At 44.6% G+C, this 23,804-nt stretch overlaps 1 protein-coding gene across 1 annotated transcript in view; it reads right to left on the reverse strand.

The window, feature by feature from the left end:
• Positions 1-23,804, reverse strand: part of SNAPC5 (small nuclear RNA activating complex polypeptide 5) — a 130,052-nt gene that overhangs the window by 42,996 nt on the left and 63,252 nt on the right. Inside the window, exon 2 of the mRNA XM_078683035.1 lies at positions 2,330-2,407. Coding sequence (XP_078539161.1) covers positions 2,330-2,407 — 78 coding nt within the window. The remainder of the gene's footprint in view (positions 1-2,329; positions 2,408-23,804) is intronic.

Genomic DNA, 23,804 nt, shown 5'->3' on the forward strand with positions numbered 1-23,804 from the left:
GGATCCTTCTCAGGAATACAAGTCACCACATTGAACTAACTAATTACTTGATGCTAACCTTACCGGATCTCTGTACCATAATTAATGTGAGAATGCCCAAACTTCCATAGAAAGTTTAAGAAAACAAGCAGCCACTGTTTCAAGCAACAAAAAAGGCCATATCACCCCAGGTTTAAAGTCTGGTTCAAATAAAAGCATCTAAATAATGTACACCTTTTTCAGACCATTTAGCTCTTGGGGACCAACATATTTTGTTAATTTCAAAGGAAATTCATAATGTAACACCCCAATACATCCCGGGCCATGCTGTCATATGGTAACCCAGTACATATAGAATTAGGAAAAGCACAGGGGCAGAGCAAGTAGAGTATTGTGGTCTTTAGAGATTTTGAGGCTTTGAAGCAGAGTAAAGCCCCTGTTAAGCGAGTTGTTTTTAAAACCATACTGCTATAACTGCAACCCTCAATTAAGCATATTTGTTTATTTCTTCTCCTCACCACAGATTTGGATTCGGGCGTCTTGCTTCAATCCATCAGAACTCTTCCCCAACTGCAATCTTTACCACTCTTGCTGACGAAAGAGCAACACAGCTGCAGCACAGGTTCTCCAGCTGGCTCTCTCATATGACAATCCAGTTTCTTCAGCTCTGGTTCTTGCTGGCATTATATACTCACGAACGAGTGAATCTGTGGACATCAGTCTTTCTCCAATTCTTGCAATCCTAGGTTTTCTGTCTGCCGGTGCTCATCTCTAATGCTTCGGTTCCTGTGCCCAGATGTTCTTCAATGCCAACAGATCTGAAGGGTGCAACATCCAATGCCCATCTTCCTCTGCCAACTTTGAAATTACTTCAAGACGTTCCTCTTCTCTGGTGTATGTCCAGAGAGCTAAATTCTTAATGAAGTCATGGACTCTGTAGGATACCCTACTGGGGAGAGGCAGGGATTCCCCTCTTCACAAGAGAGCCTCGATTTAGGGAGAGGACTACACTCCATGAAGGTCATTGGTGTATCTTAACAAGGACCACTGGGTTCACTGTTTTCTTAAGATGATTAAACCAGATCCAGCCACTTACTTATCATTATAGGGGTTCCTTCCAATGTCACCTGTACTCTAGAAAGCGAACCTCCAATGACCTGCCAACTCCACTATCATGATTTCCAAAGCTGTCCCACCTCCCCGCCCAGCACACAGCCCTTCATCCCGGAATACCAGAGTGTAGGGGTCTTTCTATGTCCATCACACACCACTCCACAGTTTTCCCCACTCCTGCCTGCTGCAAGTGCAAATGAATGAGCCTCCACCCAGACTTGGCATTACCACCACTCCTCTGGAGCATCAAATTTCATTTTAATTTTGACACCTGTGGGATCAGAGTGGTGTCATCCCTAGGGTTACACGCCTGCAGGCTCTGAAGCCTAGTTCAAATAAGCCATTGGGAACACCTTCGTAGGATGCTGCTTCTGCCAGGCTTCTTTTATGCCAGAAGGCAGCATTAGGGTACTGAAGGAGTGCAGCCCACTGCTAAGCCCAGACGGCTCTGCAACAGGCTGCTTGAAGTTTACAAATTAAAATGGCACCCAACAACGTCCGGCTATTTGCCAGAATACTCAAAGAAGATACCATATCCATTCAACACCAGTCTGACCCAAGAAACCCTGGAAAGGTGGAGTAAGTGACAGACGTTCAGCAGCCGTGGGCCATCAAAACCAGCTTCCAACGGCTCCACCCCCTCAGGAAAATGCAGAATGAAATTCATGGCCAGTCCGGCCCAATCTAAACTGGACTTTGACTTTCTGATGTATCAGAAATCAACTAAAAAGGATCTACATGTCACAAGTGCTTAATGGAGAAGGAAGAATCCTAGCACCTAAAGTATTACGACATGAAGTCCTCTTCCGAAAATATCTGGTGATCATTCTCATCGCAGGGTTCATACAAAACATTATAAGGGTTCACCCCCACCTTCTAATTATCTAAGCAATAAACAGTAAATAACTTATTTCCACACATTTTCAAATTTGCTTCATTTCTACATCTTGTGGTACTATGGTTTGGGGTAGGGTCTTTCAGTCACTGGCCAGAAGCTATGGAGCACTCTGTCCTGGGCCTTCCTTGAGGAAGTCTCAGACATCAGATCCTGTTACCTCCTGACAAGTATGTGTTGATGGACACAACAGTTATCAAAATAAAACACTGCGCTACACTCCCTTCGTCCCTTAACACATGCCCGTAAGCATCACAGTGATTCTGTGGATCAATATAAACCCGTTTTCTCAATGATTGGTGGAGGGAAAGAACCTGCCCTTATGACTGTGATCAGACTCACCTGCTCCTTATCAGTGTCCTCTATCGGTAAAACCTCTTCTCTAGAGCGGATCATGGACTGTAGAGCCAATTCTTCAACCTAGAGCACAAGACAAGGGGTCAGAAAATGTAGCATCCGTTTGACTAAAGAAGAAAAATCCCCAAATGATTCAAGTTGGCGAGATCTTCTGGGAAATGTTATACATCAACTCTACACAGCATATAAAGTACAAACTGTACGCTTCATGAGGCATACATATTTATGCTAAATTTCAATTACATCAACAATGACTGCACCGAAAAAAATTGCATTATATCGATGAGGACTTCACCTAAAAAAACAGCTGGGGCCCAAATTCTGTATATTGAATAAAAAACCTATTTTGCAATTTGAAGCCACAAGTTTGAAACATTAATTCATACTGTATGTCTTTGTGCTGTTTCTTTTTAATTTTATTTTTTAACTAAAATAACAGAAATGACAAACCAATTTTTATTAAAAAAAGGGGCAGCCTAGTGATTTGCACTGAGCGGTGAAGACGTTCAAATAACAGTGAAATTATTTAAATTCATAGACAGCTCTTCTTCAACTTCGTAAAACAGAGCTTGGTTTCAACAAGGGTTCTCCAATGATTAGCTCATGAGCTACTTATAGCTCTTCTGTGTGCAGCACATCATACTAAATTAAAAACATTTTCTTGCTGCATTAATGTATATACCTAAATTGAAACGGGTGTATTTGAAGCGAAAATGTATATTTTCAGAACGCTTATTTTCAAAAATATATTTAAAGCGGATATTTAAATGATAAATCATGAAGCATTGGGAAGACTTATTACTAACATTTTTCTCTTTGTGTTAGGGGAGATTGCATCCGTTGCCGTTATGTATTCCCCTTGTAGAGGTAGTCCCAAACTGACTAAGCCTTTTCATCTCCTAGAGCATGCGCTGCTCTAGGAAATGACCTTTAGAAATCAGTCAGCTCTTTTCAAAACACATGTGCTTGTGCTGGCATCCACCTTGCGGGAGCGAGCAGCGGCACTAGCGCGCTAATTGAAAACAGATGGCCCGCGCGCCGCTGCTCACAAGGTGGATGCTAGCACAAACACAAGTGAAATGAAATGAAATGAAAAATTATATTTATATAGCGCGTACATACCCGAAGGCCTCGCAGCGCTTGAACTGAATAGTGTGGTGAGCAAATAACAGGATTTAACACATTTTAGCAAACAGGTGAGTTTTTAATGTTTTCCTGAAAACCATCCGGTCACTGATCTCCCGCATGTTCGGCGGGAGCGAGTTCCACATCTTTGCCGCCATGTGTGAAAAAGCCCAACCTCCCCAACGAGCCTTATTGACTTTAGTTGTAGTGGCAAGATGCAGGACGCTGGAGCGAAGGGTTCTCGATGGAATGTAGGGTATAACCAAAGAGCGCAGGATAGCTGGGCCTGTTCGGTGAAATGCTTTGTGCACAATGCACATAGCTTTGAAGTGCATTCTGGCAGCTATTGGGAGCCAGTGGAGTTCTTTTAAGGCCTTCCTTGCTGATTGCCAGCGGGGGATGCCAAACAAAAGTCGAGCAGCACAATTTTGTGTGACTTGGAGTCTGTTGGTCACTGCTACCGGGGCTCCCAGATATAACGCATTTCCATAATCCAGGCGGGAGAGTATTAAGGCCTGAACCATGATTCTCCTCGCCTGGAAAGGAAGCAGAGGGAGGATCTTCCGGAGCATTCTCAACAGTCAAATACAGATGAAAGCAGTTTTGGTGGCCTGCACAGAAAAATCTAATGCTTTATCAAGCCAGACTCCAAGGCTCTTGATGTAGGGTTTTGGTGAGGGAGGAGGGCCAAGACAGGCGGGCCAGATGGAGACCAGAGTGGTCGGTGCGAGATTGCCCAGTAGCATAATCTCTGTCTTTTCTCCGTTGAGTCTGAGACATGAGGAATGCATCCACTTGAAAAGAGTTGTTTGCATTGGCCTGCTCTTTTTATTTTTATTTCCACTGCTTATCTAAAACTTCTCATGAGCTGTGTCTGCCCTCCCATGAGTGCACATGCATGGAGCCACCCTCTTCCAAGAGATGAAAGCGACTCTCTGCTCAGAAAACAAACCCTGCATCGCTGTATCTGCCTGGCCTATGAAATGGCCCAAACCCAACTGTGCTAATTTCCAGTTCTGCTTCACACCTCGGCAAGTGTTAGAGTCCCCATTTTCTGCAGGCTTCATGTTGTGTGCGCTGCTGCAGCAGTCGGGTGGGTTTCCAGCTGTCCTGAATGTGCTTTGTTTATGTCCTATCTGTGGGAAGCTTTTCAATATCAAATTGTGATTAACTCGGTTTGTAATCAGAGCGATTTGTCAATGTTACATAACGGAATCGTGGCTTGAAGCTGCTCCGGGTGGACCCCAGGAGCCCAGCCTGCCAGCAGAATGCTTCTTTCCTCTGACATCACCCAACAGCGCTTCTATGGTGTTTCCTGGTGTCACGTTGGGATGAAAAGGCGCAGCCAGTGCCATGACACTTCCAGAGACACCTACAGAGGGAGCCAGAGGCCTGCTGGGCTGTGCTGACGTTAGAGGACTTTCTGGCAGCACTGGGTCAGAGTCAGTCATGTGTCAGGCTGGTATGTGGGGGTCAGTGTAACAGCTGCTGGTGCATCTGTGTCCTTCGATTAACCCTCTTGTGCACTGGGTCAGAGTCAGTCTTGTGTCAGGCTGGTATGTGGGGTCAGTGTAAGAGCTGCTGGTGCATCTGTGTCCTTCAATTAACCCTCTTGTGCTACGTGACATGGTAGCAACTGGTGCAAACATACCTCGGAGCCAATAATATGGTCCTTAGTCTTTTTTTGGAGCCTCCACTTTATATCGCTGTGTTACATCACGGGCGGCAAGTGGTTATTATGTCTTTTTGACATGTGTTATTGCTGCATTACTCTGGGCAATTACCTAGTAATAACTGCCTGTGCTACAGTTACATGTAGGACAAAGGGTCCTCGCATTGAACACATATGGGGCCCTCGCAATGAACACATATGGGGCCCTCGCAATGAACACATATGGGGCCCTCGCATTGACACACAAAGGGCCTTCGCACTGAACTCAAAAGGGGCCCTCGCACTGGACTCAAAAGGGGCCCACGCACTGGACTCAAAAGGGGCCCTCGCACTGGACTCAAAAGGGGCCCTCGCACTGGACTCAAAAGGGGCCCTCGCACTGAACTCAAAAGGGGCCCTCGCACTGAACTCAAAAGGGGCCCTCGCACTGAACTCAAAAGGGGCCCTCGCACTGAACTCATAAGGGGCCCTCGCACTGAACTCATAAGGGGCCCTCGCACTGAACTCATAAGGGGCCCTCGCACTGAACACATAAGGGGCCCTCGCACTGAACACATAAGGGGCCCTCGCACTGAACACATAAGGGGCCCTTGCATTGAACACTTCAGGGGCCCTTGCATTGAACCCATAAGGGACCCTAGCATTGAAACCAGTACACAAAGCAAAAGCAGCTACTCTGAACACAAGCAGGAGTGTAAGTGATACCAGTAAAATCACAAGTAATTAGGGTAGGCCTGGGCGAAATTTAAATTAAGCTGGTGTCATTTACATGAATTTCCTGTAATTACGAACAATTTGTGATAAAAATTTGCCACAAATGGTGCAATTCATATTTTTTAGTAACATTTTTCTACGAATACAAGGAAACAAGAGAACGCGAGCAGCTGTTTCTGATGCTCCTGTTTAAATGAGCCCTTGTGACAAAAAGTCCAATGTTTCTAAGGGCTTTTCAAAGTGCAGTAACGTAATCAAGACGATAACTCCCAGAATGCATGAAGGTATTTCAGGAACACACCTCTTTTCTGTCCTACAATTATCTTATGAAAACACACTGGTTCTGGAACTCCTTGCTGCAGCTGCATAACACCCTTTCTGTCTGCACAGGAGTTTCTGTCAATAAGATTTATGATGCTTGTCTTACGTGAGCTTACGTGTACCATTGCTCCACAAGTACCCAGTTTCCCGTGCCTGATGCTTTACGTGCGATTTTGCCTCAAGTGCAACCATCCTCCACATGTGCCAATAGCTATAGCTAAACACTTATAAGGTCCCAAAGGCGAGACCTAATGGCTATGCCAATGCTTTTTTACAATACTGCTGACAATCCTGCACAGAGGGCATCACAGATTGTAATCTTGCATATGGTGGCAAATAATGTATGCTTGTCTGAAGTGTACTTCACTAATAATTTAGGTAGCTTGGAGTGATTTTTGTTGACCAAAGGTACCTCTAGCTATTGAGAAGTTTGGAGATCCCTGCACTAGAGCTATTCAATGTGATGTGCTTTGTCAATGGACCTCAGGCAAGGAGCATACCATTAGTTGCTTCCAGAATTTTGGAGGGCTCTCAAACTGGAACAGAACAAATGGTGGGAGGCAACCACCTTACAAAAATACATTGAAGTGGGAAGAATCCCTCGTGGGCTGCGTATTTTTGTAACTCCGACGTTTCAAAATCCTGATCCCGAACTAATTAATGGGTGGGCAGCCAACAATCATGAATGTTCACTCACTATGTTGCGGATGTTGGTCAAATTTGCTTCTAAAGATATGGAAAGGCTAAAACTAGAGATTGAAGGACTGACTAAGGAATTACAAGAAATGTGCACTGAGGATGAATTCAAAATAGAGATGGATAAGATAGAAACAAATTTGAATAAAATTGAAACCGACATCAGGAACAGAAAACAAAGAAAATTCCAAAGAGACCTGGTGGATTACCAACGTGGGCAAATATTAACTTTTGCGAAAAAGTATGATAAAATGAGAGCGGCAATGCAATCGCCAGCGAAGCTCATTAACCAGTCGGATGAACCAGCAAGTACATCTGAAAATATATCAGAAGACGGCCTACAATCTATCACTAGTGGCAGTGATGTTTCGACTGGTACTATTTTTTCTGGAGTAAAAAACAGCGTTTTAACGGAGTTTTCAATGGTAATGCAGGACAAACAAGGCAACAACCAAAGCTATCAAGGGCGTGGAAGAGGCAACAGAGGAGGAAAAGGCAAAAATACATCTTCATTAGGAAACTTAGGAAGCCCTGTGGGAAGTCGTACAGGGGGCCAGCTGAAAGCGAAATGATGCAGAAAAGAACTGTCATCAATCTGTCAGATCGTATACTGACCAACAAAGAGGTAGAGTTGTTATCTTTGGGACTGACTTTCTGCCCATCTAATACTTTTAATCTCACCCAGAGTAAAATTGATTTATTCTTCTTTACCAGAAAGCTAAGGATAAGAAAGTGGTATGCAACCAAAGTGGGTAAAAACAACGCTACCAATGTGGAACAAGCATTTACAATGCAATGGTTTTGCCTTTGTTAAAGTTAGAGCTATTGGCATTGCTCTTGACATTATTTTTATTTATGTTTTTTTTAACATAAATAAATGGCATTGTCATTTACAATCCCACTAGCTTTATCTCTCGCAAATGACACACACAAACACACACAGAGCCCCCCACACACACAGCCACACAGAGCCCTCCACACAACCACACAGAGCCTTCCACACACACCCACACAGCACAAGCAGGCAACAGGGGCACACGGAGGCACCCTGCATAAAAATGTAAACTTGGCTGAAAACCTTCAACCACCCCCTTTTGGGGACTATATCCTGCACTCTTACAGTGCATAATCATCTCCATCCTATCTACTCATCCCACCAACCATATTCATGACCTTACACAACCCCCACTATTGATCACACCCAACGCCTATTAATCTAATCTACCACTAGGAAACAGGACCAAATGCATAAAAGTAATTCCTTGGGAGCACAATACTAATGCCAGTAACCAAAAATAAACACACCAAAGATGATGGGAGGAATGCTTGCATCCCAATCTATCGTTCCTTCTTTGCTCATCATGCCATTTCATTTTGGACTCAGCTATATGTAAATCAGTAAGAACAGTCCAGCCTGAACTGCCAGGACGGGTACTCCCCGAACTGGAAAAGAAGCAACGCAAGACCAGCTGTGCCCTGATTCGATCTGAAAAGGGACTCACTTCTTGTACAACAATGGTGGTGCAGCATCTCCTGTCTTTATACAATTAAATTCTCAATAGCCGCCTACGTGTTTACTAGTTGAAAGAGACTATGGCTCATGGTGGCAAACAAGCAGTGAAGGAGTACTAGGTGTTTTAAGACACCCTTGGTTGATCGGGTCTTGCGATTTGGGTATAACTTGGAGGATGCTGCAAATTGCAAATGAGACAAGTTGCTATTTTATGGCTCATCATCAAACATTGACCATCTTGTAAAAATATAATCATGAGAAGTTATTTCATGATCTCTGCTCTGAATGGCCCACTCTGTCGAAGCAACATGATTGTACCTGGTACCCACTGGGATTGATTCCAGTTCGTGAAACTGAGGGTTCTGGGGTGGCTTTCAAGTATGCAAACTAGATGAGTAGGTTGTGTGACAGGAGATAGAATATGTGCAATTTATTCTTTTTAGATGCCCAACGATCAAAGTTAATGTGACCAATCAGGAGAGAGGGATTTGCAGACACAGGAGAAAATACATAGTGTGATTACGAGGGTTGTTGACGACTAGATCTGTTATCGATTGATTATTTTAAATTTTAAATATTATTGTAGGTTTTCAAGTGTATATTTATGAAGAAATGTACAGTATGTTAACTAAAATAAAGAAGTAAATAAAGCACTCCCTGTACAAGAAACCTAAATCTTGAACTATGAGTCAACTTGATTCTGTTTCATCCATATATAGATCAAATCCCTTAAGCAGACCGACCGATTTCTCCACGCTCTTCTCATCTTGGTACATTTACCAGCAGAGCATTGATGCATCGGTGAAGAGTGCTGCAGGCTGGAGTGCAGAATGTCATTAAAACCTACCACAGAACCAAGCAGCCTTCAGCAAAATACAAATGCTTGTTGGGAGATTTCCAACTTCCTTCTTGCTCCTTTTCCTTGTCTTGTTCTCTGTGTCTATCTCTGTCTATTTTGCTCTCACTCTTTCTCTCTGAATTTTCCGCATTATCTATCTATCTTCTTATCTATCTATCTATCTATCTATCTATCTATCAACCTATCTATTGATCGATCTAGCTACCTGACATTCATTCTTTCTCTTTTTCAGTCCGTCTCAGTCTGTCTCTCTTCCCCCTCCTTCTACCTGTCCCACCCATTCGCGTTTTCTTTTTGTTCCTTATACCTCTCTCTCCTTCTCATTCTTCTTCTCCCTTTCTCTCTCCTCCCTCTTTCTACCTCTCTCTGTGTTTCTCTTTAACAGGACCCTCTTGATCTGTATCTATCATTCTTCCTTTCTTTTTTCTCTCTGACATTCTTTCTTTAACCCTGCTCTTACACTCCCTCACTCACCTACTCACCTCTTTGTCCCCTTCTCTCTTTTTTTGTTGCAGTTTTATATAGTGCGAACTCGACCAGAAGGTATTGGAGAGCTTTACATGAGCACCAGTTACCTTACACAAGGACGCATTCATTTTAGGTAGGCAAGTTGAGATTAAGTGATGTGCCCAGAATCACTGGAGGTTGAGCCGAAGCCGAGACACGAATCTGGTTTACCGGCGCCAAAATCGCCAGGTCTGGCCATTAGGCCACATCCTCTCGATATTTATTTTCCCTTTCTGTCTCGTTTCTCTCCGCTCTCTTTCTTTCCCTCATTATTTCTCTCACATGCACCACTTATCTTGATCCCTCCTCTTGCTTCTTTTCTGTCCTCTCACTTACACACCCCTCCCTTTCACTTTATGTCTCGCCATCTTTGTCTTTCTTGTCTCTCACTCAATCTCTATCTCTCTCTCTCTCTGCCTTTCTCCTGCTGTCCCTCTTTTTTCTCTCTCCCTCCCTCGCCCTCTCTCTCGTTGTGACGTGTCAGATACACTGCTCCCCAGGCGGGACCTCAGACACCCGTCTACGGCTGTCAGATGCCACAGCTGTTATTCCTGACAGTGGCTTTTAGCAAACACAGCCAGGGACCTCAGCCCAGTCAGCGGAAAACAAGACAAACATTGTAAAGAAAACAATAATGACAACAATAGGGAATGCCATGTCACATTGTCATGGTAACTGTTTGCATTCATTCTGCTGCTTAGCTCCTCGTGCACAGCCGGTGCATTGCTAATTGTGAGGAACGAGCCTAGGTCATTTGAGAGGAAATATGGCATTCCTTCGCCTTATCCCACTAATAGATTGTGCTAGATACACCAGGTGCTCTAATTCCTGACAGACCACCAGGCCCTCTCACGTGTATGCTTATAAAGAGCCTAGTTTATAATAGGACGCCTCGCAGCGCTGTACATTGTATGCCTGGATCTAACTTGGCCTTCTTCACTGGATACAGAATGATTTAGGGGTTCTTTCTGTTATGCACTATGTAAAGCGTTTAGGATGACACCCGTGATTTACACCTGCCTCTCCCCTATCAGGCGTAGGCCCTACTAAGAGCCTCGTTAGATCTGCCTCGGTATTTTGGTGCGGTAATACCGCACCTGGTAAATACAGATATTATGGGTGTCCTATTACCCAGGGGTGGGTTTAACGTATTCTGGTTTCTGCGCCTCCTATTTAGGAATACTGCGGGAATACACTGTACTTTCGCTCTTACCAAGTGTGCTATCTCGGAATGTGAGTATTGTGCCCATACAAATGCTGGCAGAGCAGCAGCAGGGCCCAGCAGAGCAGGGCGGGGGGCAGCAGGGGCTCGCAGAGGTGTTTCCTGGGGCAGCCGCCCAGGTCCACCATGGTGCGGCTCCGAGCCCCAAGCCTCTGGTGGTGGTGCTGCTGCGCTCGGTAGCCCATTTAACTTACCGGGCACTCTGGTGGGGGCTCCTTGCGACGGCGGCAATCTCCTGGGCACTTCTCCGGTCTCCCTCTTCGGCATGGGAGACCGGCAACGTCCTCCGCTTCTCCTGGGGCTCCCTCCAGGCCACTGGAGCCCCGCGTGGACCGCCATACTACTTCTCCTGGGCCGCCGTCCTGGCGGGGGCTCCTTGCGATGGCGGCAATCTCCTGGGCACTTCTCCGGTCTCCCTCTTCAGCATGGGAGACCGGCAACGTCCTCCGCTTCTCCCGGGGCTCCCTCCAGGCCACGGGAGCCCCGCCATACTTCTTCTCCTCCTGGGCTGCCGTCTTCCTTCTTCCCCCGGGCTGGGGGGGTGGGAGGGGGGGGGCGGGCACTTCCGGCCGGCCGCGCTAGGATTGGCCGGCCGGCTAGTCACTTCCGGGTCGCCGCGGGCAGCGCGGCGGCCCGTCTCTAGCTCAGGCAGGCGGGCGGCGAAGTTTCCCGATGGATGCGCCGCTCTCAGGGCGAGCCTCCGATGGTGGCGAAGCTGCGGCCAATCGCAGCGCGGCTCCAGCGATGACGTGGCGGCTCAATAACCACTCCTAGCGCGGCGGCACTGAGGGGGCTCGACCGCCTCAGCCAATGGGAGGGCAGCCTCCTTCGTTCTTGCTCTCCGCGGCCCCGGCGAGATCCTCAAGTTATTCTCGGCCCCGGGCAGCGGCGGCAATCAGGGAGGCAGCGTTTGCACCGTAGTAGGAGGCGGCCGAGCGCTCGGGGTGCCACTAGTGCCTTACCAGATTCGGGGGCGTTCCCGAGAATCGGCTTTCGGCTGACGTAGCGTGACGTCGGCAAAAGCCAAAGAATCTCGGGAACGCCCCCGAATCTGGTCCGGCATTGACGGACAGGCCCCTCGTCCAATGGCTAGGCTCCATTTATGGAGCCAGCCAATAAATGACGAGGGCCGACCCAAACCCCACTACAGTTCTCATCAGGTTTTCGCCTGCGCGAAAAAGATGCGCAGAGCGCATCTTTTCGCCAGGCAAAACCTAAAAACCACATCATTTGAGCATTGCTGAAGCCAAGTTAACACATTCACTCAATGTATTAAGTGAAGAATGGGAAGAAAGTCATGATCCTTATCAGGAACTATTAGCAGCTAATGTATCATTGGGGTTGAGTGCTAACACAAATTTTAAGTCGAAATCCATATTTTTGCCTCAGATTCGCAATGATACAATCGAGGTATTTGAGAAATGCATGACTAAAGAATTGGCAAGAATAGCAGACCGTAGATATCATCAAGGTTGGAGAAATGTTACACAAGCACAGTTAAAATCACTTGATGACCTAAGAAATGATCACACTATAGTGATTAAAAATAGTGATAAAGTGGGAATATAGTGATACAATCTAGAGAGAACTATGTGGCGGAAGGTTTAAGGCAGTTATCTGATGCAAATAGTTACTGCAGAAGTAATCGCATGGAATATGAGAATTCCATCAAGTTGTTTCACACGCAACTCACAGAATGGAAAAATAAGGGTGTGCTGGAAGAAGATGAATATAGATTTTTATTCTGTAAATTCCCCAGGTTACCAGCCCTGTACCTCCTGCCGAAAATACATAAGAGCACTATAAATCCACCAGGGAGGCCAATTGTTTCTTCAAACGGTAGCTGTTTTGAATGTGCTTCCCAATATGTTGATGTTTTCTTACAGAGCTATGTTCAACAATTGCCATCTTATGTAAAAGATTCAGGTGATTTTCTGAAAAAGATTGAGAATTTGAAATGGGAGGAAGAGTTTTCTCTTGTTTCGCTTGATGTAACAAGTTTATATACGTCGATTCCTCACCAACAAGGACTTGATGCATGCATGCATTTCTTATCCAAGAGATCTGTGTCGTACTTACATCATACACAGATGTTGATCAAGATGATGGAATTATGCCTCACACAGAATTATTTCTTATTTGACAATAAGATTTTCAGGCAGACTCTCGGTACTTCCATGGGGACCGGCTTTGCTCCTTGCTTTGCGGGTCTCTACATGGGGTACTGGGAGGAAACCGTAACATACAAGTCACCTATGTACCAAGAACACGTGATTAAGTGGATGCGCTATATAGATGACGTGATGGTTGTATGGAAAGGTACTGAGGAGAAGGCAAATACTTTTGTGAATGACCTCAACAACAATGATTTCAATTTGAAATTTACAAGTAATTGGTCCAGAGACAATTTGGAATTCCTCGGTTTAGAAGTAAAGGTTGTTGACAACAAATTGGAAACATTGTTGTTTAGAAAAAAGACTGCAGGGAATAGCATTCTCCATGCGCGTAGTTGCCACCCTAACTCTCTGATTCGGGGTATTCCAGTAGGCGAACTTTTAAGAGCAAAGCGCAATTGTAGTACTAAAGAAGCCTTTGCACTCGAGGAACAAAATATGATTATGAGATTTTCTGAAAGGGGCTATTCGAGGAAAATAATTCTTGAAGCCCAAAAAGCTGTGGTCAAACGTTCAAGAGAATCGTTACTACAGCCCAAAAGTCAGGATGCACAAAGTGAGGATGACAATAAGACACGTTTCATTACCACTTATAGTAGCCAAGCAGGTATGCTCAGAAAGAGTCTCATTAAATTCTGGCCCTTACTTCACAGTGATCCTGACTCAACTAAATGTGTCAATGACTCACCCCAAATCTCTTTTAGGAGGGCAGGTCCCTCAAAGATCAATTGTGTAATGCAGTGATTGCCAAACAACCAAAAATTTCGGGTGTACAGGGGTTTTTTACTTGCAGGAATTGCAAAGCTTGCAAAAATAGTCGGAAAAGAAAGAAAGTCCAATTAACACCCACATCAGAGACTTTCATAATAAAAGAGCATACATCTTGTACAAGCAACTATGCAGTATATGCATTATTTTGTACCTGCAATAAAGCCTACATAGGCAGCACCATCAAACAAGCAAAATTAAGGGTACTTGAGCACTTGCGGGCTATTGTTAATATGGACAAAACATATCCGATAGCCCGCCATTTTCACAGTCACCACAACCATAATGCAAACCTATTGAGTTTTTGTGTTTTATGTACAGTAAAATTCAATGAGAGGGGTGGAAATCGGATGCAAACCCTACGTAGGCTAGAATCAAGAATGATTATCCAGCACAAAACTATGACCCCAGGAGGGCATAATTGCGATGAAGAGATGGAAGTACACCTGGGCTGATGAATTAATAATGATAAGGTTCCAGTTTCAGATGAGCTATCCGCAGTTTTAAGTCTAGTGAGAATTGACTTTGGCTAATAACTAGTTTTTGCCCTAAACTGTTTTTAACTTCTCATGTCTTGATTGTTGAGATGTGAATGGTTTTTATGGAAAAATAGAAAAAAAGTTTCTTATCGATGGTCACAGGTTGTACATTTTCATTGTTTACAGGGGCCGTGTTTTTCAAGACTTGAATTCAATTCAACTCAAACTGGATAAGACTCCAGTACAGATGATTGAAACAAGGTTGGCTAGATAATCGGACTGACAATGGACCATTTAAAGACTATAATGCCACTATGGCTATAAAGTATTAAATATGGAATTGGTAGATGAGAAGGTTACTTTTGGCCCACTGGGGCACGAACTAATATGAGAATGACTCATCAAATGCAATATAATTGATGTTATGTGATAACATATAATTTCCCACATGGGAGTGATTGAAGAATTAATGTAATGTATGCATTGTAGGGGGTTATTCTATAATTGCCCACTGGGGCAGAATAGAAGAAGTAATGATTATCTTGTACACAATCCAGAATATGAAATCCCAATGGTTTTAAGTCCGTCATCTATTTTTGTGGCCAGTTGTGCAGAAAACGAGTTTATCCTCGAGTTCGATTGTTTAGAATGTTTATAATGTTCAAAACTTTCTAAATGCAAGAAAAAGGATTTATTATCATTTGAGGTCTGAACATTGTAATTTACACCGTCCCTTTGAATATTTGAATTTTTGTTCGTGCTTGCAGCACGAGAAGTATTTTGTTTATGTTTACATACACCATGATGACGTGACTATAATTCTAGTACACCAATGAGCATTCACTGACTCGTGATTAAGGGGAGGAGCCCCGAAACGCGTCGAGTGACTAATGTTTCTGCTGCTGAGAAAACGCTAAATAAATCAAGTTTTGATTGTAACGCCGATTGCGTCCGTATTTCATGCCGTCCTTGGAGTTTAGGACCTTGGTGTGGATACCTTGAATAATTTGGGCTCGCTGCCCAGTACGGACCGCTGTTGTAAGAGGAGGGGCCATAGCGAGGTGCGGCGGCTGCTTTAATCGTGAAGTATATATATATATATATATATATATATATATTACCTACTGGCGGTCGCCAGTAGGTATATATAGTTAGGATTTTTTCTCTATGGGATTTTTGAAAATTCTATGTCAAATAACTTTGGCGTTTGTGGACGGAATTGGCTGAAATTTTCAGGAAAATGGCACATTTTGTTTCTGAGCAGCCCCTGAAAATTGGGGGGGGGGTTCGTCCAGGGGGGGGTCGAGAAAAAAGGGGGGGTCCCAAAACGTGTTTTTAACATTGAGTTTTCCATAGGGCGGTTGGCCTCACTTTTAGCCCGAACGGCTGAATGGATTTGCACGAAACTTGGCAAAATTGTAGGGACTGGTAGCCCGATGTGCCTTTTGTAGGTCTCAATATATGTGCTACAGTGGATTTTGAGAAATTAACGTTTAAAAAAAGATATATATCTGTAACAGCGGACCGGGCAGCGCTCCAGTACGCGTACTTTTCGCGCAACGGAGCTTTGTGAAGCGAAGCTGATTGGTTCTCCGGCGTCTGTAAACATTCCAAACAGTCCGTAGCGGCCGCCATCTTGTCTCTCGGTAGGATCGAGAGACAAGAGGAGGCCAAAGCGAAGGGGCAAATGACCATAAGGGGGCATAGTAGATCCTCGCTGACCCCCTAGGTTTGATGTGGAGGTTTTAAAAGGGCCCCGCGGGGCAAAAAAAAATAATAATAATAATAATCGAACGGCTGAATGGATTTGCACGAAACTTGGTAAAATATTAGGGACTGGTAGCCCGATGTGCCTTTGCTAGGTCTCAATATATGTGCTCCAGTGGATTTTGAGAAATTAACGTTCAAAAAAAGATATATATCTGTAACAGCGCTCCGCTTCGCGTAACGGAGGTTTGCGAAGCTGATTGGTCATTCTGTCACTGGGCTATAGTTGGGCTACATCTGGCTGATATTTGGGCTACATTTGTTTTTTTTGTCTCTGGCGGCCATCTTTGGGCTACATTGGGCTACATTGGGCTTCATTGGGCTACATTTGGGCTCCAACATATATATAGGCCAATGTAGCCCAATATATATTTTTCAAAGTTAATTTTCGTAAAAACCACTGGAGCATATATCTTGAGACATAGCAAAGGCACATCGGGCTACCAGTCCCTACAATTTTGCCAAGTTTCGTGGAAATCCATTCAGCCGTTCGAGCTAAAAGTGAGTCCAACCGCCCGATGGAAATGAAGGAAATGAATGGGTAATTTGTAATTAGCAAATAGCTCATCGCAAACTAGGAATGGTAAAGAATCGCTATTTATTCCTTAAAGTTCGCTATTTAGGAAATGCAAAAAACTTTGATGATACATATGCGCCTAAGGCAAGCCCGTCTGCGCCCGTCCGCGCCCGACCGGGACCAGGGGCCATACCCCCTACAGGCTCCAGTACACCTGAGGCAGTCATCATTCGCTATAATCGTATCGATCTACTAGCCCTGCGTAAACCCACTGAAACAACAAACTGCACCCAAACCGACCCAGGTCTATCCCACGGCCCCATCTCATGCCATTCTTGTCATTGGACCAGTTTGGGCCAATCCCCAACGGATCCTTACACGATCCCTATCAACCCCCAGTATGAACTAAAATGTCTATATTTTAATGCCAGATCACTACCCAAGCATGCACTCGACATATGGGACACCTTAACCTCTAAAACGCCAGATCTGGTTTTTGTCACCGAAACGTGGCTATCCGATGCCAGTGCCCCGGATCTAGCCAACGCTCTCCCCTCCAATTATAAAATAATAACACAAAACAGACAAAGCAAGAAAAAAGGAGGTGGAGTCGCCGTAATTTTTAGGGACCACTTAACTTGCCTAATGGATACAACTAAAGCGGAGCCTGAACATGAGTTACTACCATTTAGAATTCTCGTTGAGAATCATGTCATGCTAGCGGGCGCAGTCGTCTATAACCCACCTGGACAACAAATTAACCTCAGTGCGAAACTCCTGAATCAAGTACTCCCTTTGTGCCTAAAACACAAAAACTACATGATCATTGGAGACTTTAATGTCCACTACGAAAACCCCAATGCCCCTGGAGTCGCTCAGCTCAAATACGATATGGAAATCCTTCAACTGAAACAACTGGTTGATGGCCCCACGCATATAGCAGGGCACACCCTGGATCTCCTTTTTACGAACATCAAGTCGACCACTCTCAAGGAAACTCTCCCTCTGTCATGGTCTGACCATCTCATGCTCTCATTTTCACTTGAACTTCCTGGCAAACCCGTGAAAATCAGATCTTCCCCCCTCACCTCCAATAGAGCCTGGAAACTAATCAAAGACTCCAATTTTCAAAATCATTTTCACGATACAGATGTCTCCCTACCAGATAACGAACCGATTGGTAACAATGTCATCCGGCTAGAAACTAGCATCCGCCAAACATTGGACAAAATAGCACCCTTGCGAGATGTTAAGAAAAAAACAACCATTAACGAAAAATGGTACACCCCCTCCCTCAAGAGCCTTAAAAGGGAATGCCAAAAAACAGAACACCAATGGAGACAAGCGAAAAACCCCACAACCAGAGCCAACTACACTGCCAAAAGGAAACAATACATCCTTGCCATCCGAGAGGCAAAAAAGGCTTTTTTCGTGCAACGAATCAACGAAAACCACAACTCGACAAAAGAGTTATTTAAAATTGTGAAAGAGCTCAGCAACCCATCCTGCATCTCGCAAAGTCTCACCCCTTCAACAGAAGCATGCGAACGGATTAGCTCCTTCTTCTCCGAAAAAATCAATAAAATTTATTCAACCTTCACCCCCTCCCATACCGTCTCCCCCTATGATAACTTTGACGTACGCCCATCTATATCCGACAACGATCGCCTAGACCTGGGCAACTCCCCTCGCCTATCAAACTTCCAACCACTCTCCGAAGAGGAAGTACTAACAGTTCTTAGAGCAATAAAATCTGGCTCCCCTGCAGATCCCTGCCCACATTTTGTATTCTCTGAAATTGCACCGACTCTATGCCCAATCATCACCAAACTTTTTAATCAATCTCTTGCCTCCGCGTCCTTTCCAGATTGCTGGAAACACGCATCTGTAACCCCCCTCCTGAAGAAAGCTGGGGCCGATATTCTCAACCCAGAGAACTATAGGCCAATTTCACAACTCCCTTATCTCTCCAAAGCATTGGAGAAAATGGTTAACTTACAGTTATCCAAATATCTCGAGGACAACTCGCTTCTGGACCCCACCCAAACTGGATTCAGATCCAACAATAGCACCGAGGCTACGCTGCTGGCAGTGTCGGACAGTGTCAGATGCATCACTGACCAAGGGGGCTCGGTGGCTCTGATACTGTTGGACCTGTCGGCAGCGTTCGACACAGTGTCGCACAAATGTCTATTGAACATTCTCCGGAGCAAAGGAATACAAGACATAGCACTGCAATGGATTGAATCCTTCCTGTGCAACCGCACCCAAGCAGTGCATATGGGCCAATTCCATTCTGAACCCCGTCCCATTGGCTGTGGAGTCCCACAAGGGGCTTCCCTAAGCCCCACTCTCTTTAATGCCTATGTATCATCTCTGGCTGACATCGGAAGAAAGTGGGGCATCGGCATCTGCTCATATGCCGACGACACGCAGCTGATGGTGACCTTGGATGAAAGATCGGAAAAATTAGAAACAACTAAAAACAAACTCCACAGCTGCCTCTCCGAAATGGCGGACTGGATGCGTAACCACTGCCTCAAGCTTAATGCCGGAAAATCCGAAATTCTATTGTTCGGAGGAGCCAAACTTTCGTGGAACGATTCTTGGTGGCCACCGTCACTGGGAACAGCCCCCGCCCCGAAACAATACGCCAGGAATCTGGGCATTATGATAGACGACGCACTATCCATGAAGGACCACGTGCGCACACTTTGGGGTAAGGGATTCGCAATCCTGAAACTCCTCGCTAAGATCTTCACATGGATTCCACTTGATTGTCGTCGTACGATCACCCAGGCCCTTCTAGTCAGCCGCCTGGACTATGGCAATGCTCTGTTCGAAGGAATGAACGAGCAGTTGTTCTCCCGCCTTCAGGTTCTGCAAAACCAGGCTGCCAAGCTGGTATGTAACAAAAGCAAACGAGACTCTGCATCGGCATGTCTAAAACAACTCCATTGGCTGCCGATGCGCCAGCGCGCCACATTCAAACTACTTTGCCATGCGCACAAAGCCCTCCATAAAACAGGCCCTACAATCCTGCAAGGGAAAATTGAATTTTATATTCCAAACAGGAACTTAAGATCCATTAACTCAGCCCTAGCAAAACCTAAGCGTATTTACAAAACAAGAACAGGAGGACGAGCCTTCTCGCACCTGGCGGCCAAACGATGGAATGAACTACCGATGGATCTGAGACACACTGCGAACCTTTTTTCATTCCGGCAAAAACTCAAAACACATCTCTTTCCCAAATACTAACCCCCCTGCTCAAACCTCAGCAGCCCTTTCTTATTCAGCGCCTTGATATCCCCTGGGATGAATGCTGCGCTCTACAAATACCACAAATAAATAAAAATATGGCGGTTCATCTCTAACAAGATAAGAAGCATAGGGATAGATTTATAATGACTGGCGCATCACCAGGGATGTGTTAGTCATTCTGTGCCGCTGTTCCGTCACCTATGGTGTGCTGCATTTACAATGCGGCGCATCATGGGGCAAAAACAGCACAGATGCGTGATGTATCTGTGCTGTAAAGGTGGCGCATTGCTGGAGTTGTATCGCAAATGTGATGAAGCTCCAGCAAGGGTCGGGGGTGCCCCTGTCGCAGGGTTTCTGTTCTCACACAGAACTGTGGACAGAGGATTGGAACCTCGGCGAATTAGGGTGCCCCAAAACTCACCTTAGTAATCAAAAACCCCTTAGCAAGCTAGGTACAGTGTCACATTGGATATAACAAACTCTCAATGTTTAGACAATCCAGAATATGAACTTATAGTACCTCAGGATACGTGGAACTCATGAACAGTCGGTCGTTATATATTTCTTAGAAACCAGAACATGGAGTTAAGAAGAACACATGTGTATTTGAAATGTTTATTTACTAATGCCGTCTTCTCAGGCGTAGTATCTTAGATAATACAAGTACACATATTATCAGTAGCAAAATTACCAGCATAGTTACTAGTACATAAAAAGCGAATGGTGACAGTATGTTAACATGCTGTAAATGAATAAGAGTTAGCAACACTTATAAGCAGCCACGGGCCGTGGAGGGAGTTACGGTGGGGCAGGGAGGCGGGGAGGGGGAGGGGCAGGGTGGAGAGGGCTCCACCCTGCCCCTCCCCCTCCCCGCCTCCCTGCCCCACCGTAACTCCCTCCACGGCCCGCGGCTGCTTATATCTCACCCTCCCTAATACACATATTATATTATTTGCTAAGAAGGTCTGTTTGTGTTGGTTTAGGGCGTGCCCATACTTTAGTGTCTTAGATTTGAAGGAATCACATCAGCATACACCAGCTCTCTCTTCATGTGAACCGCATCAACTGTTGTGTATGTGTGTTCGGCAAAGCAATATAAAACCCGCCTCATGCCCAGAATTGGCAGAAGCTGCACTTATGTTATGAGTATGAAGTCGTGGAGATCAGACCTCATAACAATTCTGTATCGTGTTGTTCTTGAAACTTCAGCACTCGCTGTACAGATATAGTTTAACAAGCAAAGCAGATAGTAGAGCAATAACATATTATTCTCATGTAAACCACGATGAACTACTAGGTTGAAAGCTAAAGCAACAACTAAGTGTCGTGTGCAGAAGTTGCAAAAAAGGAAAAATGGCGTTTAAACCGGTAATGAGCCCATGCTAACTTAACACGGTGTAAAGATATCCAGGACCTAGATGACACCTCCCCATGATCCGGAAACGAACTGAATAAGATAATAGAAGTGCCATCTCATGAGAGCAGATTGCAACTTTATATGTGGACGGTCCGCAAGGTAAAACATTAAAAACTAGGAAAATTTAATGCTAAAGAAAAATAAAACAGCCAAGTACTTTATCGAGTCTTAAGCCAATAGGCAAGCTAAATAATAAAAACTTGACAAATAAGTCAATGAATTGTCAATGAAATGCTAGTACTCAGCATATCAAACATGAAAAAGGTCTATGACATAACTGTGTATGCAGAATAAGCTGCAACAGCCTCCAATAGGAAGTCACCGTCTTCATCCGAAAAGAGTTCAGCCATCCAATTTAAAAGCGGAAAAGAACATACGTGCTCTCCCAGCACCGGATCCTCTATCACCATCAGAGGACAGCTCGGTGGGTTTTCAAGAAAGCTCTGTTCCAAGAAAGACTGTGTTGCCGCCAGTAAATTCCAGGGACCAATTAGTCCATGCATCAATGCCACAGCCATAATCCTTTCGCCAGGACAAACCAACTCGTGAGTAATGATAGGAGTCATCAGCTGATTAAAGTCGACGTCAGGAGAAACCGGTCCGCAGAGACACAAATCAATGGCCCAATCGAAATCACAGGTCAGGCAGTGAAATACAGGCTGGACACAGGTGAAGTAGGAGAATCGAAAAGATAATCCATATGCCGTGCTTAATATCGCCAACGGCATTGTGCCATAATATTCTAGCATGCGATTGCGGAACAGTGTCAGCAGCTGCAGGGCGGGAGCTTGCACAGGAGGGACATCCATATTTAAAAATGTAAAAAAGCACAAGAGCGTCCGCTGGTAATGCAAGTAAAAATGGGAATCCACGAAGCACAGTGGAAAAAAATAGAATGAAAGAAAGCAGGGATGACTCCAAAGATTTTCTCAAATGAAGTCACGAGACCACTGGTAACAACTTTAAAAAAGTGCGCCAGGCCCTTTGTGGAGGACGCGTTAAAGATAGTCCGAACCATCTTGCTGAAATGGAAAGGCGAATCTGTATTGAAAAGGGTCTGCACCTCTGTACGGGTGTTCGCTATGTGAAGCACGAAAGTTTCACGGGCCGAACTCAAGGCCACCTCTCTCTGAGACAAAAGAGCTCTTATTCTTGCCATGCCGTTGAAATCTGCTCCCAAGGTTGGTATTTGTGGCCAGATTGAAAACTCCCTATGTTCATGTGTGGGAGGAAATAGAACATTTCTGCAGCAAATAACCCGTTCACTTACTGTTACGATAAAAGGAATACTTTTAATTAACCCAGAACAATCTTCATTATTGAGCATCAAATAACTACCATTTTCCAACAACTTGAACGTGGGGATGATAGCAGGAACTGGCGTGCCTTGCAACACGCAAGCCATATTTGGTCGGTGTTTGTTGCATGAACCGTGTAACTGTATGTGCCTACACATTAGTGAATGATCTGGCGTCTCAGTGCATTCCTCTCCATTCAGATAAACTTCTTGATCATCTTTGAAACATCTGTATGTGTATGGAAGCGACCAGACCTCATGAAGAAAAGCACTACCTAAAGGTTCATAACGACCTATTGGTATATATTTCATACAATTTGAAAACTTATATAAAGCAAAAGGCAGCGTTATTAAACCGTGGATAAGGCACGTTGCCAAAAAACCCGCAATCCTCTGCTGATGATGTCACTGAGCATGTCATGAATGATGTAATATGTGACATCATCAGCAGTGGATTACGGGTAATAGTATCTCTAGTTTACTCCCCTATAGCTGTCTTTCTTTTAACATAAGTGTCTGTTTCCTTCCCTTATACTTACTGTTCTTTTTTTTTTTTTTATTTTTGGTTCACTTCCGGTTCGCGTACCGGCGAGCGAACTGGGAAGCGAACTACGAGAAATAGAGGTTGGCACAGTTCCAAATATTGTACCAATTTTTTAATAACGGGGAGGTAGTTCTGAAAAGAACTTTTTTTTTATTGTTTTTGTTGTTTTATATTTTTTTTATTATTTTTCTGAATTTTTTTTTACTTTTTTGAATTTTTCTGAACAGTTTTATATTTTTTGGGGTTTTTCTTGCAGGGGGCAATGAAAACGATTCATTGTAAAGGGCTCAACAGGAGCAACAAAACAAAAAAAAAGTATTTATTATTTGGGGCGTTTCGTACAAACTTGCATATGATAGTCAATAGCTCTGTTGATCAGAGTGATGCTTCTTTCTCCGTAGCAAATGAATCCATTGCAATATACGCAGACGTGTTTTACTTCATGAAATCTCGTTTGAATATTTGGCACCATCTCCCTGCCCTCTGGTCCCGTTACTTCCGGTACAACAGATCTTCTGGCCATAATAGGGAGATTATCTAGGTCGTTACGAAACTGTGCAGCACTGTAGTGGTTAGGATGCCACCTAGTCATATGGCGATGCAT

Source organism: Lissotriton helveticus, chromosome 3_1 (genome assembly GCF_964261635.1).
Source record: "Lissotriton helveticus chromosome 3_1, aLisHel1.1, whole genome shotgun sequence".
Classification (NCBI taxonomy): Eukaryota; Metazoa; Chordata; class Amphibia; order Caudata; family Salamandridae; genus Lissotriton; species Lissotriton helveticus.